The sequence below is a fragment of the Oncorhynchus gorbuscha genome, unplaced genomic scaffold (genome assembly GCF_021184085.1).
Source record: "Oncorhynchus gorbuscha isolate QuinsamMale2020 ecotype Even-year unplaced genomic scaffold, OgorEven_v1.0 Un_scaffold_1262, whole genome shotgun sequence".
In the NCBI taxonomy this organism is placed as follows: domain Eukaryota; kingdom Metazoa; phylum Chordata; class Actinopteri; order Salmoniformes; family Salmonidae; genus Oncorhynchus; species Oncorhynchus gorbuscha.
Window position 1 is genome coordinate 26,546 of NW_025746090.1, and position 18,455 is coordinate 45,000.

The window sequence follows — 18,455 nt, forward strand, 5'->3', positions numbered from 1 at the left end:
GGTCTGCATGGACACACAGTGACCTGGGTAATATAACCTGGTCTGCATGGACACACAGTGACCTGGGTAATATAACCTGGTCTGGTCTGCATGGACACACAGTCCATGGGGGGGGTCAATATGATACATTGGTCAAATAGATGGAGGTGTGTTCGATTTACCTCGATTAGGCAACAAATGGTACCAGAAGTCCAGAAATCTACAAACATTGCCAGTCATAGCGAAAACAAACCAAGCGCACTTGCAGAGGTTCATCCAAGTATTTATGACATTTATGAAGTATTTATGAAATCTGTATTGGACCCAGATCCACAAAACATTCTCATGTTCTGTTGGAGGTCGAGAGGAGTTCAAGTGTTGTCGGTTCTAGACTCGAATACTCTGTAGTCTAGAACCTGTTGGTGGCAGCGTTAGTCCCTGAGTCGGTGGAACCCGGCAGGGTCTGGAGGTTGCCGTGCGGTCCGTAGTCATCCACCACTGACGGGCCTCCTCTTGGGCGGTATCTTGAGGGTTCCGTTCGCTCTTTGACCTTGTACTCCAGCGTGCTGTGAGGTATCCCATAAACCACCTGGGCCTTGGAAACGCTCATCCTGCCCCCATCACCATGGTGATAGCCTCCTCTAGCAGGTCGTGGTCGTACTGCCGGTAGCGCCCGCGCTTCTTCCTGGACTGCTTGTTCTCCCGCTGCTCCGCCCCTTCCTCCCAGGATCGTCCAATGAGGACAGCGGTGGTGGGGTGAGAGGTCAGGCAGGTCGAGGGGACAGTCTAGGAGGAGCGGTGAAGTCTCAGCAGTCTAGAGGAAGAGGTGGCAGACCACCTAACAGTGTGGTGGTGCCATGGTGTGGTGGGGGGTGGTAGTGCAGGGGCTCAGCCAGGCTGCAGGCTCTGGGACAGACCAGCTGGTCTGTCCCAGCGCGATCTGACCTGGGGGATACAGGACTGGTGAAGCTCCTCTCTGAGCTGGGGGGTAGAGACCGGGACAAAACCCTCTGCAGGCCACGCTGGGTCAGACAACCACTAGACAGAGGAGGGAAGAAGAGCATCTCTCCGTTCTCCACCCTCGCTCCCAGCTCCGCCCAGGCCGCCACCCTCTGCAACACCAGCCGCACCTCCTCACCGTGCATCCACCACATCCTGTGACTGGTCACATCCTGTGAGGTCACATCCTCCCCCAGCTCTGAGCGCAAGATTTCAAGGGGGATCCCGTAGAGAAGGGCAGCTCTGTTCTCCCGGATCCACGACCAGACCTCACGTCTCTCAGAGCCTTGGACAGCAGCCCCACAGACAGCTCACTGGACCTCTGGGCATGGTGTTCCTCGGTCTGGTACGCCCCGGCTGCTCCCCAACGCTGCTGCTGCCTCCTAGTGGGGGGAGGACCAAACACCACCGTCAGGATCGGGGAAGGGGAGAGGGTTGACTCCTTTATGTCGTGCTGTACACGGTCTGTCATGAGCCGACGTCATCTGTGACAACATTGTCGTTGAGTGACATCTCTGCGTGACTGTCGCACGAAGAGAGGCAGTGACATCATCTCTGTGCGACTGTCATCCATGAAGAAAAGGGGTGACATCATCTCTGTCCGACTGACACACGAAGAGAGGCAGTGACATCATCTCTGTGCGACTGTCATATAAAGAAAGGGAATGACATCATCTCTGTGCGACTGTCGCACGAAGAGAGGCAGTGACATCATCTCTGTGCGACTGTCACATTGAAGACAGGTTTGCAGAGTAGTTCATCCCTGTCCAGTATTTTGGTTAAAGGATTTCCGATCCACAACGTCATTAGGAAACAGGAACGATCCAGACTGTGACGTTACGGCTATACTGATACCAGAGGAATGTCCCAATTCATCCACCACTAGACAGTCTACAGCCTGGCTATACTACCAGAGGACTGTCCCTCATCCACCACTAGACAGACAGTCTGATACAGCCTGGCTATACTGATACCAGAGGACTGTCCCAATTCATCCACCACTAGACAGTCTACAGCCTAGCTATACTGATACCAGAGGACTGTCCCAATTCATCCACCTCTAGACAGTCTACAGCCTGGCTATACTGATACCAGAGGACTGTCCCAATTCATCCACCACTAGACAGTCTACAGCCTGGCTATACTGATACCAGAGCACTGTCCCAATTCATCCACCACTAGAGAGACAGTCTAATGATACAGACCACCTAACACTGTCCCACTACATCCACCACTAGACAGACAGTCTACTGATACAGACCACCTAACACTGTCCCACTACATCCACCACTAGACAGACAGTCTACTGTACAGACCACCTAACACTGTCCCTACATCCACCACCAGACAGTCTACCACCACCTAACACTGTCCCACTACATCCACCACAGACAGTCTACTGTACAGACCACCTAACACTGTCCCACTACATCCACCACTAGACAGACAGTCTACTGATACAGACCACCTAACACTGTCCCACTACATCCACTAGACAGACAGTCTACTGATACAGACCACCTAACACTGTCCCACTACATCCACCACTAGACAGACAGTCTACTGATACAGACCACCTAACACTGTCCCACTACATCCACCACTAGACAGACAGTCTACTGATACAGACCACCTAACACTGTCCCACTACATCCACCACTAGACAGACAGTCTACTGATACAGACCACCTAACACTGTCCCACTACATCCACCACCAGACAGACAGTCTACTGATACAGACCACCTAACACTGTCCCACTACATCCACCACTAGACAGTCTACTGATACAGACCACCTAACACTGTCCCACTACATCCACCACTAGACAGACAGTCTACTGATACAGACCACCTAACACTGTCCCACTACATCCACCACTAGACAGACAGTCTACTGATACAGACCACCTAACACTGTCCCACTACATCCACCACTAGACAGACAGTCTACTGATACAGACCACCTAACACTGTCCCACTACATCCACCACTAGACAGTCTACTGGTACAGACCACCTAACACTGTCCCACTACATCCACCACTAGACAGTCTACTGATACAGACCACCTAACACTGTCCCACTACATCCACCACTAGACAGTCTACTGATACAGACCACCTAACACTGTCCCACTACATCCACCACTAGACAGACAGTCTACTGATACAGACCACCTAACACTGTCCCACTACATCCACCACTAGACAGACAGTCTACTGATACAGACCACCTAACACTGTCCCACTACATCCACCACTAGACAGTCTACTGATACAGACCACCTAACACTGTCCCACTACATCCACCACCAGACAGTCTACTGATACAGACCACCTAACACTGTCCCACTACATCCACCATCAGACAGTCTACTGATACAGACCACCTAACACTGTCCCACTACATCCACCACTAGACAGACAGTCTACTGATACAGACCACCTAACACTGTCCCACTACATCCACCACTAGACAGACAGTCTACTGGTACAGACCACCTAACACTGTCCCACTACATCCACCACTAGACAGACAGTCTACTGATACAGACCACCTAACACTGTCCCACTACATCCACCACTAGACAGTCTACCGATACAGACCACCTAACACTGTCCCACTACATCCACCACCAGACAGTCTACTGATGTAGACCACCTAACACTGTCCCACTACATCCACCACTAGACAGACAGTCTACTGATACAGACCACCTAACACTGTCCCACTACATCCACCACAAGACAGACAGTCTACTGATACAGACCACCTAACACTGTCCCACTACATCCACCACAAGACAGACAGTCTACTGATACAGACCACCTAACACTGTCCCACTACATCCACCACTAGACAGACAGTCTACTGGTACAGACCACCTAACACTGTCCCACTACATCCACCACTAGACAGACAGTCTACTGATACAGACCACCTAACACTGTCCCACTACATCCACCACTAGACAGACAGTCTACTGGTACAGACCACCTAACACTGTCCCACTACATCCACCATCAGACAGACAGTCTACTGGTACAGACCACCTAACACTGTCCCACTACATCCACCACTAGACAGTCTACTGATACAGACCACCTAACACTGTCCCACTACATCCACCACTAGACAGACAGTCTACTGATACAGACCACCTAACACTGTCATACTAGACAGTCTACTGATACAGACCACCTAACACTGTCCCACTACATCCACCACTAGACAGACAGTCTACTGATACAGACCACCTAACACTGTCCCACTACATCCACCACAGACAGTCTACTGATACAGACCACCTAACACTGTCCCACTACATCCACCACTAGACAGTCTACTGATACAGACCACCTAACACTGTCCCACTACATCCACCACTAGACAGTCTACTGATACAGACCACCTAACACTGTCCCACTACATCCACCACAGACAGACAGTCTACTGATACAGACCACCTAACACTGTCCCACTACATCCACCACTAGACAGACAGTCTACTGATACAGACCACCTAACACTGTCCCACTACATCCACCACTAGACAGACAGTCTACTGATACAGACCACCTAACACTGTCCCACTACATCCACCACTAGACAGACAGTCTACTGATACAGACCACCTAACACTGTCCCACTACATCCACCACTAGACAGACAGTCTACTGATACAGACCACCTAACACTGTCCCACTACATCCACCACTAGACAGACATACAGACCACCTAACACCACTACATCCACCACTAGACAGACAGTCTACTGATACAGACCACCTAACACTGTCCCACTACATCCACCACTAGACAGACAGTCTACTGATACAGACCACCTAACACTGTCCCACTACATCCACCACTCCAGACAGACAGTCTACTGATACAGACCACCTAACACTGTCCCACTACATCCACCACTAGACAGACAGTCACTGTACAGACCACCTAACACTGTCCCACTACATCCACCACTAGACAGTCTACTGATACAGACCACCTAACACTGTCCCACTACATCCACCACTAGACAGACAGTCTACTGATACAGACCACCTAACACTGTCCCACTACATCCACCACTAGACAGTCTACTGATACAGACCACCTAACACTGTCCCACTACATCCACCACAGACAGACAGTCTACTGATACAGACCACCTAACACTGTCCCACTACATCCACCACCAGACAGACAGTCTACTGGATACAGACCACCTAACACTGTCCCACTACATCCACCACTAGACAGACAGTCTACTGATACAGACCACCTAACACTGTCCCACTACATCCACCACTAGACAGACAGTCTACTGATACAGACCACCTAACACTGTCCCACTACATCCACCACAGACAGACAGTCTACTGATACAGACCACCTAACACTGTCCCACTACATCCACCACTAGACAGACAGTCTACTAACACTGTCCCACATCCACCACTAGACAGACATCTACTGATACAGACCACCTAACACTGTCCCACTACATCCACCACAGACTGATACAGACCACCTAACACTGTCCCACTACATCCACCACTAGACAGACAGTCTACTGATACAGACCACCTAACACTGTCCCACTACATCCACCACTAGACAGACAGTCTACTGATACAGACCACCTAACACTGTCCCACTACATCCACCACTAGACAGTCTAGATACAGACCACCTAACACTGTCCCACTACATCCACCACTAGACAGACAGTCTACTGATACAGACCACCTAACACTGTCCCACTACATCCACCACCAGACAGACAGTCTACTGATACAGACCACCTAACACTGTCCCACTACATCCACCACTAGACAGACAGTCTACTGATACAGACCACCTAACACTGTCCCACTACATCCACCACTCAGACAGACAGTCTACTGATACAGACCACCTAACACTGTCCCACTACATCCACCACTAGACAGACAGTCTACTGATACAGACCACCTAACACTGTCCCACTACATCCACCACTAGACAGACAGTCTACTGATACAGACCACCTAACACTGTCCCACTACATCCACCACTAGACAGACAGTCTACTGATACAGACCACCTAACACTGTCCCACTACATCCACCACTAGACAGACAGTCTACTGATACAGACCACCTAACACTGTCCCACTACATCCACCACAAGACAGACAGTCTACTGATACAGACCACCTAACACTGTCCCACTACATCCACCACTAGACAGTCTACTGGTACAGACCACCTAACACTGTCCCACTACATCCACCACTAGACAGTCTACTGATACAGACCACCTAACACTGTCCCACTACATCCACCACTAGACAGACAGTCTACTGATACAGACCACCTAACACTGTCCCACTGTCCCACTACATCCACCACTAGACAGACAGTCTACTGATACAGACCACCTAACACTGTCCCACTACATCCACCACTAGACAGTCTACTGATACAGACCACCTAACACTGTCCCACTACATCCACCACCAGACAGTCTACTGATACAGACCACCTAACACTGTCCCACTACATCCACCATCAGACAGTCTACTGATACAGACCACCTAACACTGTCCCACTACATCCACCACTAGACAGACAGTCTACTGATACAGACCACCTAACACTGTCCCACTACATCCACCACTAGACAGACAGTCTACTGGTACAGACCACCTAACACTGTCCCACTATATCCACCACTAGACAGACAGTCTACTGATACAGACCACCTAACACTGTCCCACTACATCCACCACTAGACAGTCTACCGATACAGACCACCTAACACTGTCCCACTACATCCACCACCAGACAGTCTACTGATGTAGACCACCTAACACTGTCCCACTACATCCACCACTAGACAGACAGTCTACTGATACAGACCACCTAACACTGTCCCACTACATCCACCACAAGACAGACAGTCTACTGATACAGACCACCTAACACTGTCCCACTACATCCACCACAAGACAGACAGTCTACTGATACAGACCACCTAACACTGTCCCACTACATCCACCACTAGACAGACAGTCTACTGGTACAGACCACCTAACACTGTCCCACTACATCCACCACTAGACAGACAGTCTACCGATACAGACCACCTAACACTGTCCCACTACATCCACCACTAGACAGACAGTCTACTGGTACAGACCACCTAACACTGTCCCACTACATCCACCATCAGACAGACAGTCTACTGGTACAGACCACCTAACACTGTCCCACTACATCCACCACTAGACAGTCTACTGATACAGACCATCTAACACTGTCCCACTACATCCACCACTAGACAGACAGTCTACTGATACAGACCACCTAACACTGTCCCACTACATCCACCACTAGACAGTCTACTGATACAGACCACCTAACACTGTCCCACTACATCCACCACTAGACAGACAGTCTACTGATACAGACCACCTAACACTGTCCCACTACATCCACCACCAGACAGTCTACTGATACAGACCACCTAACACTGTCCCACTACATCCACCCACTAGACAGTCTACTGATACAGACCACCTAACACTGTCCTACTACATCCACCACTAGACAGTCTACTGATACAGACCACCTAACACTGTCCCACTACATCCACCACCAGACAGACAGTCTACTGATACAGACCACCTAACACTGTCCCACTACATCCACCACTAGACAGTCTACTGATACAGACCACCTAACACTGTCCCACTACATCCACCACTAGACAGACAGTCTACTGATACAGACCACCTAACACTGTCCCACTACATCCACCACTACACAGACAGTCTACTGATACAGACCACCTAACACTGTCCCACTACATCCACCACTAGACAGACAGTCTACTGATACAGACCACAGACCACCTAACACTGTCCCACTACATCCACCACTAGACAGACAGTCTCCTGGTACAGACCACCTAACACTGTCCCACTACATCCACCACTAGACCGTCTACTGATACAGACCACCTAACACTGTCCCAGTACAGACAGTCTACTGATACAGACCACCTAACACTGTCCCACTACATCCACCACTAGACAGACAGTCTACTGATACAGACCACCTAACACTGTCCCACTACATCCACCACTAGACAGACAGTCTACCGATACAGACCACCTAACACTGTCCCACTACATCCACCACTAGACAGACAGTCTACTGATACAGACCACCTAACACTGTCCCACTACATCCACCACTAGACAGACAGTCTACTGATACAGACCACCTAACACTGTCCCACTACATCCACCACCAGACAGACAGTCTACTGGTACAGACCACCTAACACTGTCCCACTACATCCACCACTAGACAGACAGTCTACTGGTACAGACCACCTAACACTGTCCTGTCCCACTACATCTACCACTAGACAGACAGTCTACTGATACAGACCACCTAACACTGTCCCACTACATCCACCACTAGACAGTCTACTGATACAGACCACCTAACACTGTCCCACTACATCCACCACTAGACAGTCTACTGATACAGACCACCTAACACTGTCCCACTACATCCACCACTAGACAGTCTACTGATACAGACCACCTAACACTGTCCCACTACATCCACCACTAGACAGTCTACTGATACAGACCACCTAACACTGTCCCACTACATCCACCATCAGACAGACAGTCTACTGATACAGACCACCTAACACTGTCCCACTACATCCACCATCAGACAGACAGTCTACTGGTACAGACCACCTAACACTGTCCCACTACATCCACCACTAGACAGTCTACTGATACAGACCACCTAACACTGTCCCACTACATCTACCACTAGACAGACAGTCTACTGATACAGACCACCTAACACTGTCCCACTACATCCACCACCAGACAGACAGTCTACTGATACAGACCACCTAACACTGTCCCACTACATCCACCACTAGACAGACAGTCTACTGGTACAGACCACCTAACACTGTCCCACTACATCCACCACTAGACAGTCTACTGATACAGACCACCTAACACTGTCCCACTACATCCACCACCAGACAGTCTACTGATACAGACCACCTAACACTGTCCCACTACATCCACCACTAGACAGACAGTCTACTGATACAGACCACCTAACACTGTCCCACTACATCGACCAATAGACAGACAGTCTACTGATACAGACCACCTAACACTGTCCCACTACAGACAGTCTACTGATACAGACCACCTAACACTGTCCCACTACAGACAGTCTACTGATACAGACCACCTAACACTGTCCCACTACAGACAGTCTACTGATACAGACCACCTAACACTGTCCCACTACATCCACCACTAGACAGACAGTCTCCTGGTACAGACCACCTAACACTGTAACACTGTCACTACTGTGTCCCACTACTGTGAATTATGTTGTGGTTTTGCCGTACAGGCTAAATAGTGAAATATTGTATTGTCAATGCATGGTAAATAGTAATGACGGCATCTATCGGCTATGCATACTAAGTATCGTGCTAGTATGGACATTATGGACCAATGAGAGGAGAGACACTCACCCTGAGGCTTTGTGAATGGTGGGTGACGTGGACGCCGAGCTGGCAGAGTTCCGCTTGGAGAGGTCGAGCACACTGTCCGCTACGGGAGAAGGAATCAGACAACTAGTCAGACAACTAGTCAGAGGTCAGACACCTAGTCAGACAACTAGTCAGACACCTAGTCAGAGGTCAGACACCTAGTCAGACAACTAATCAGAGGTCAGACACCTAGTCAGACAACTAGTCAGAGGTCAGACAACTAGTCAGAGGTCAGACAACTAGTCAGTCAGTCCGAGGTCAGACAACTAGTCAGAGGTCAGACACCTAGTCAGACACCTAGTCAGACACCTAGTCAGAGGTCAGACACCTAGTCAGTCAACTAGTCAGAGGTCAGACACCTAGTCAGACAACTAGTCAGAGGTCAGACACCTAGTCAGAGGTCAGACACCTAGAGGTCAGACAACTCGTCAGAGGTTGAGCACACTGTCCGCTACGGGAGGAGGAATCAGACAGCTAGTCAGAGGTCAGACAACTAGTCAGAGGTCAGACAACTAGTCAGACAACTAGCCAGAGGTCAGACACCTAGTCAACTAGTCAGAGGTCAGACAACTAGTCAGACAACTAGTCAGAGGTCAAACAACTAGTCAGAGGTCAGGCAACTGGTCAGAGGTCAGACAACTAGTCGGAGGTCAGACAACTAGTCAGAGGTTGAGCACACTGTCCGCTACGGGAGGAGGAATCAGACAACTAGTCAGAGGTCAGACAACTAGTCAGAGGTCAGACAACTAGTCAGAGGTTGAGCACACTGTCCGCTACGGGAGGAGGAATCAGACAGCTAGTCAGAGGTCAGACAACTAGTCAGAGGTCAGACAACTAGTCAGACAACTAGCCAGAGGTCAGACACCTAGTCAACTAGTCAGAGGTCAGACAACTAGTCAGACAACTAGTCAGAGGTCAAACAACTAGTCAGAGGTCAGGCAACTGGTCAGAGGTCAGACAACTAGTCGGAGGTCAGACAACTAGTCAGACAGCTAGTAGGAGGTCAGACAACTAGTCAGAGGTCAGACAACTAGTCAACTAGTCGGAGGTCAGACAACTAGTCAGACAGCTAGTCGGAGGTCAGACAACTAGTCAGAGGTCAGAAACCTAGTCAGAGGTCAGAAACCTAGTCAGAGGTCAGAAACCTAGTCAGAGGTCAGGCAACTAGTCAGAGGTCAGGCAACTAGTTAGAAATGTGTGGGTTCTAGGTCATGTTGGGTTCTCTACCTGGTGTGGCTCTAGGTCCTGTTGGGTTCTCTACCTGGTGTGGCTCTAGGTCCTGTTGGGTTCTCTACCTGGTATTGGTTCTAAGTCCTGTTGGGTTCTCAGTCCTGTTGGGTTCCCTACCTGGTGTGGCTCTAGGTCCTGTTGGGTTCTCTACATGGTGTGGTTCTAAGTCCTGTTGGGTTCTCTACCTGGTGTGGCTCTAGGTCCTGTTGGGTTCTCTACCTGGTGTGGCTCTAGGTCCTGTTGGGTTCTCTACCTGGTGTGGCTCTAGGTCCTGTTCGGTTCTCTACCTGGTGTGGCTATCGGTCCTGTTGGGTTCTCTACCTGGTGTGGCTCTAGGTCCTGTTGGGTTCTCTACCTGGTATTGGTTCTAGGTACTGTTGGGTTCTCTACCTGGTATTGGTTCTAGGTCCTGTTGGGTTCTCTACCTGGTATTGGTTCTAGGTCCTGTTGGGTTCTCTACATGGTATTGGTTCTAGGTCCTGTTGGGTTCTCTACATGGTGTGGTTCTAGGTCCTGTTGGGTTCTCTACCTGGTGTGGCTCTAGGTCCTGTTGGGTTCTCTACCTGGTATTGGTTCTAGGTCCTGTTGGGTTCTCAATCCTGTTGGGTTCCCTACCTGGTGTGGCTCTAGGTCCTATTGGGTTCTCTACCTGGTATTGGTTCTAGGTCCTGTTGGGTTCTATACGTGGTGTGGTTCTAGGTCAAAGATGGGACAAGGATTCTAATATACCATAACCTTTTGCATAAACGAGGAAGAATTCTAAACAAAAATGAAACCAGCAATGCTAGTTAGCAACGGCTCTGGTCCCAATGAATCTGTGTATTTCCCAAAGCTACAACGTTATCCTGACCTGGGTAATCCTCAACAACGTTATCCTGACCTGGGTAATCCTCAACAACGTTATCCTGACCTGGGTAATCCTCAACAACGTTATCCTGACCTGGGTAATCCTCAACCTAGGTGCTACAACATTATCCTGACCTGGGTAATCCTCAACCTAGGTGCTACAACGTTATCCTGACCTGGGTAATCCTCAACAACGTTATCCTGACCTGGGTAATCCTCAACAATGTTATCCTGACCTGGGTAATCCTCAACAACGTTATCCTGACCTGGGTAATCCTCAACCTAGGTGCTACAACGTTATCCTGACCTGGGTAATCCTCAACCTAGGTGCTACAACGTTATCTTGACCTGGGTAATCCTCAACAACGTTATCCTGACCTGGGTAATCCTCAACCTAGGTGCTACAACATTATCCTGACCTGGGTAATCCTCAACAACGTTATCCTGACCTGGGTAATCCTCAACAACATTATCCTGACCTGGGTAATCCTCAACAACGTTATCCTGACCTGGGTAATCCTCAACCTAGGTGCAACGTTATCCTGACATGGGTAATCCTCAACAACGTTATCCTGACCTGGGTAATCCTCAACAACGTTATCCTGACCTGGGTAATCCTCAACCTAGGTGCTACAATGTTATCCTGACCTGGTTAATCCTCAACCTGGGTGCTACAACGTTATCCTGACCTGGGTAATCCTCAACAACGTTATCCTGACCTGGGTAATCCTCAACCTAGGTGCTACAACGTTATCCTGACCTGGGTAATCCTCAACCTAACAAAGTTATCCTGACCTGGTTAATCCTCAACCTGGGTGCTACAACGTTATCCTGACCTGGGTAATCCTCAACAACGTTATCCTGACCTGGGTAATCCTCAACCTAGGTGCTACAAAGTTATCCTGACCTGGGTATCCTCAACAACGTTATCCTGACCTGGGTAATACTCAACCTAGGTGCTACAAAGTTATCCTGACCTGGGTATCCTCAACAACGTTATCCTGACATGGGTAATCCTCAACAACGTTATCCTGACCTGGGTATCCTCAACCTAGGTGCAACAACGTTATCCTGACCTGGGTAATCCTCAACAACATTATCCTGACCTGGGTAATCCTCAACAACGTTATCCTGACCTGGGTAATCCTCAACAACGTTATCCTGACCTGGGTAATCCTCAACAACGTTATCCTGACCTGGGTATCCTCAACAACGTTATCCTGACCTGGGTAATCCTCAACAACGTTATCCTGACCTGGGTAATCCTCAACAACGTTATCCTGACCTGGGTATCCTCAACAACGTTATCCTGACCTGGGTAATCCTCAACAACGTTATCCTGACCTGGGTAATCCTCAACCTTGGTGTGGGTTCTCTCCCAGAGCAGCCTACTACAAAGCAGGATCAAACAGTTAACCAGGTATCGTTGATAAGCACGGATGTTATAAATATCACCCGGGACTATGAGCCGCAGTGTTCGGCGTTCTTCCTTTCTGTTGTCCTGGAGTCTACAACTCCAGCACCTGAGGAAAGTACCAGGATGTACCTAATGTTCTTCGGCTTTTCAACTTTGATAAGCAACGAGAAATAATTCATTTAAAAATAACAACAACAAAAAAAGAGAAACTTATAGATATGAGTTTTCGGGTGTTGAATCAATCGACCCTTCGCTAAAACCCTCTGGTTCTCTTGGATGCTGATGCAACCTCTGGTTCCCTTGGATACTGATGCAACCTCTGGTTCCCTTGGATACTGATACAACCTCTGGTTCAAAATGATGCAACCTCTGGTTCCCTTGGATACTGATGCAACCTCTGGTTCCCTTGGATACTGATACAACCTCTGGTTCCCTTGGATACTGATACAACCTCTGGTTCCCTTGGATACTGATACAACCTCTGGTTCCCTTGGATACTGATACAACCTCTGGTTCCCTTGGATACTGATGCAACCTCTGGTTCCCTTGGATACTGACGCAACCTCTGGTTCAAAATGATGCAACCTCTGGTTCCCTTGGATACGGATGCAACCTCTGGTTCCCTTGGATACTGATGCAACCTCTGGTTCCCTTGGATACTGATGCAAACTCTGGTTCCCTTGGATACTGATACAACCTCTGGTTCAAAATGATGCAACCTCTGGTTCCCTTGGATACTGATACAACCTCTGGTTCCCTTGGATACTGATACAACCTCTGGTTCAAAATGATGCAACCTCTGGTTCCATTGGATACTGATACAACCTCTGGTTCCCTTGGATACTGATGCAACCTCTGGTTCCATTGGATACTGATGCAACCTCTGGTTCCCTTGGATACTGATACAACCTCTGGTTCCCTTGGATACTGATGCAACCTCTGGTTCCCTTGGATACTGACACAACCTCTGGTTCCCTTGGATACTGATGCAACCTCTGGTTCCCTTGGATACTGATACAACCTCTGGTTCCCTTGGATACTGATACAACCTCTGGTTCAAAATGATGCAACCTCTGGTTCCATTGGATACTGATGCAACCTCTGGTTCCCTTGGATACTGATGCAATCTCCGACAGCGTTTTCCCCCGGAACCCCATTTTCCCCTTCTAACCGTTGGAGAAATCTCCTCACAATGATCTCAAACTATGTTTTTAATACACGCAATGAAAATAAACACGGCTAAATCAGGAAACTCTTGTTGTGGTGGATTGTCGCTACAACGTCTTCACGGGGGAAACCTGGTCAAGTTGTTTCGTAGTGTGGCTAGCCACTGAATACACCCTGTATAGTACGAGTTACTAACCCATTTTGGGATTATAAAAGTGCTTTCAAATCGTTTGCTGATGTCGACAGCCAAGATGAGTTCAAATTCCTAATATAGCCATCTTAGCTAGCAAACATCCATTTAGAGAAAACAAGTTCTAGCAAGCGGCTAGCTAGCGTTAACAACGTTTGGTGGTCAATAAGAAAGAGCTAGCTCTAACTAGCTCTAAGCTAACCAGCTGAGCTAAGTTAACCAGCTGAGCTAGCTAACCAGCTGAGCTAAGCTAACCAGCTGAGCTAGCAAATACTAACAAAAATATAGTTTTGTGATTCTGATAATACTCCCAACAGGCTCTGCATTTCAGGAATCAGTACCTGGTGCGCTGTTTAATTATTTACACGTTTCCCACTGCCCTTCATGCGTTTCGGGCTCGACTACAGTTGCTATACATTTCAGGGCGGGGCTTAGCGAAACAGTCAATTAGACCTTGCCCATTTTAAGCTCATCTTTAAATAAAAAAAACAATGTAAAAATAGTTAAGGCAAGTTGGCTGGCTAACTCATTGTTCCCGCTTTGTAGTATACCCCACCTGGTGTGGGTTCTAAGCCCTGTTGCGCTCTCTACCCGGTGTGGGTTCTAAGCCCTGTTGCGCTCTCTACCCGGTGTGGGTTCTAAGCCCTGTTGGGATCTCTGCCCGGTGTGGGTTCTAAGCCCTGTTGGGCTCTCTACCCGGTGTGGGTTCTAAGCCCTGTTGGGCTCTCTACCCGGTGTGGGTTCTAAGCCCTGTTGGGATCTCTGCCCGGTGTGGGTTCTAAGCCCTGTTGGGCTCTCTACCCGGTGTGGGTTCTAAGCCCTGTTGGGCTCTCTACCTGGTGTGGGTTCTAAGCCCTGTTGGGCTCTCTACCTGGTATTGGTTCTATGTCCTGTTGGGTTCTCTCCCTGGTGTTTGTTCTAAGTCCTGTTGGGTCCTCTACCTGGTGTGGGTTCTCTACCTGGTATGGGTTCAAAGTCCGGTTGGGTCCTCTACCTGGTGTGGGTTCTAAGTCCTGTTGGGTTCTCTATCTGGTATTGGTTCTATGTCCTGTTGGGTTCTCTATCTGGTGTTGGTTCTCTACCTGGTATGGGTTACAAGTCCTGTCGAGTTCTCTTCCTGGTGTGGGTTCTAAGTCCTGTCGGGTTCTCTACCTGGTGTGGGTTCCTCCTCCTGGTTCCGTGTCAGAGTGAGGTCTAGAGGTGAGTCGAGGTCAGCACGCTGGGAGCCTGTGGTGGTGGTAAGGCGTGTCTTGGAGGCGTACTCAATGGCAAACTGCCTCACCATCCTCTTCATCAGTTCCTGGGCTACCAGAGGGACGTTAGGGTCTCCACTGGACACCAGCTCTGGACAGACAGCCAATCACAGGTAAACACACTGTCTACGTACATTTATCTCAGCCAATCACAGGTAAGCACACTGTCTACGTACATTTATCTCAGCCAATCACAGGTAAACACACTGTCTACGTACATTTATCTTAGCGCGTATAAACCAGGTAGCCAACGATGCTACGTAGCGCTGTTAGCATTAAGAGTGTAAACCAGGTAGCCAACGATGCTACGTAGTGCTGTTATCATTAAGAGTGTAAACCAGGTAGCCAACGATGCTACGTAGCGCTGTTAGCATTAAGAGTGTCAACCAGGTAGCCAACGATGCTACGTAGCGCTGTTAGCATTAAGAGTGTAAACCAGGTAGCCAACGATGCTACGTAGTGCTGTTATCATTAAGATTGTAAACCAGGTAGCCAACGATGCTACGTAGCGCTGTTAGCATTAAGAGTGTCAACCAGGTAGCCAACGATGCTACGTAGCGCTGTTAGCATTAAGAGTGTAAACCAGGTAGCCAACGATGCTACGTAGCGCTGTTATCATTAAGAGTGTAAACCAGGTAGCCAACGATGCTACGTAGCGCTGTTAGCATTAAGAGTGTAAACCAGGTAGCCAACGATGCTACGTAGCGCTGTTAGCATGAAGAGTGTAAACCAGGTAGCCAACGATGCTACGTAGCGCTGTTAGCATTAAGAGTGTAAACGCCGTCATCTCTGTTCTAGTCGGACGGGGACTCACCTTTCTTATGGAACACAGCCTGGAGGAACCTGTGAGCTGATAGGCTGCTGTCCGAGAGGGAAGGGGCTTGGGAGGGCGTGTCGTCTGAGGGGGAGGCGGCCACTGGGACATGGTCCTATTAGAGGAGGAAGAGACAATGACATCACCGACGCGTCGTAACAACACATACAAAACCGCAACAACGCCGTAGGGGGCGTTCCTCTGCCCAGACGCCTGCCAGATCTTACAACGTCTGGATCCTTATTTTATATATCAGCTAACTGCATCATGATGTCCATGACGCAGTCCATGACGTGGCGCGCAACCATTGGTTGATGCACGCAACGTCTGAGCAGAGGAACACAACCAATTTCAGTGAGAGAGCTGGAACTAAACTGAAGCTTTTCCCTGAGAGAGCTGGAACAAGACTGAAGCGTTTCCGTGAGAGAGCTGGAACAAGACTGAAGCGTTTCCGTGAGAGAGCTGGAACTAACTGAAGCGTTTCTATGAGAGAGCTGGAACTAACTGAAGCGTTTCTATGAGAGAGCTGGAACTAAACTAAAGCGTTTCAGTGAGAGAGCTGGAACTAAACTGAAGCTTTTCAGTGAGAGAGCTGGAACTAAACTGAAGCTTTTCAGTGAGAGAGCTGGAACTAAACTGAAGCGTTTCAGTGAGAGAGCTGGAACTAAACTGAAGCGTTTCAGTGAGAGAGCTGGAACTAAACTGAAGCGTTTCAGTGAGAGAGCTGGAACTAAACTGAAGCTTTTCAGTGAGAGAGCTGGAACTAAACTGAAGCTTTTCAGTGAGAGAGCTGGAACTAAACTGAAGCGTTTCCGTGAGAGAGCAGGAACTAGACTGAAGCGTTTCAGTGAGAGAGCTGGAACTAAACTGAAGCGTTTCAGTGAGAGCTGGAACTAAACTGAAGCTTTTCAGTGAGAGAGCTGGAACTAAACTGAAGCTTTTCAGTGAGAGAGCTGGAACTAAACTGAAGCGTTTCAGTGAGAGCTGGAACTAAACTGAAGCGTTTCAGTGAGAGTGAACTAAACTGAAGCGTTTCAGTGAGAGAGCTGGAACTAAATCAAGACAGAAAATAGCAGTCCGTTTGTATCACGGAGCTGAACTTACATTGATGAGCAGGCTGCAGAAGGAACAACTGGCCTTCACTGCCCAGTCCTCTAGCTCCTCGGGTTCACAGTCTGGAAACACACACACACACACACACACACACACACACACACACACACACACACACACACACACACACACACACACACACACACACACACACACACACACACACACACACACACACACACACACACACACACACACACACGATCATATGTCAAAGACAAGACTCATGCCTAACACAAAATACCTGTACGAAAATACACACACACACACACACACACACACACACACACACACACACACACACACACACACACACACACACACACACACACACACACACACACACACACACACACACACACACACACACACAACACACACACACACACACACACACACACACACACACACACACACACACAAACACCACACAAACACACACACACACACACACACACACACACACACACACACACACACACACACACACACACACACGATCATATGTCAAAGACAAGACTCACACTAACACAAAATACCACACGAAAACACACACACACACACACACACACACACACACACACACACACACACACACACACACACACACACACACACACACACACACACACACACACACACACACACACACACACACTGACACTCACCATCAAAAATATTGAGGTCTCTGAGCAGCAACGGGCCATAGATTCCCTCCAGAATGCTCTCGAACCCTGGAATACACATGTAGCCTAGTGGTTAGAGTGTAGAGGAGGCAGGTAGCCTAGTGGTTAGAGTGTAGAGGAGGCAGGTAGCCTAGTGGTTAGAGTGTAGAGGAGGCAGGTAGTCTAG

At 48.9% G+C, this 18,455-nt stretch overlaps 1 protein-coding gene across 1 annotated transcript in view; it reads right to left on the reverse strand.

Moving 5' to 3' along the window:
- Positions 1–1,159: 1,159 nt before the first annotated feature.
- The window catches only part of LOC124022015 (ligand-dependent nuclear receptor corepressor-like protein), a 25,759-nt gene continuing 8,463 nt past the window's right edge, over positions 1,160–18,455 (reverse strand). The window contains exons 2-7 of the mRNA XM_046337071.1: positions 18,272–18,337; positions 17,595–17,665; positions 16,491–16,605; positions 15,576–15,767; positions 9,556–9,634; positions 1,160–1,361 (exon numbers count right to left, since the gene is read on the reverse strand). Coding sequence (XP_046193027.1) covers positions 1,160–1,361; positions 9,556–9,634; positions 15,576–15,767; positions 16,491–16,605; positions 17,595–17,665; positions 18,272–18,337 — 725 coding nt within the window. The remainder of the gene's footprint in view (positions 1,362–9,555; positions 9,635–15,575; positions 15,768–16,490; positions 16,606–17,594; positions 17,666–18,271; positions 18,338–18,455) is intronic.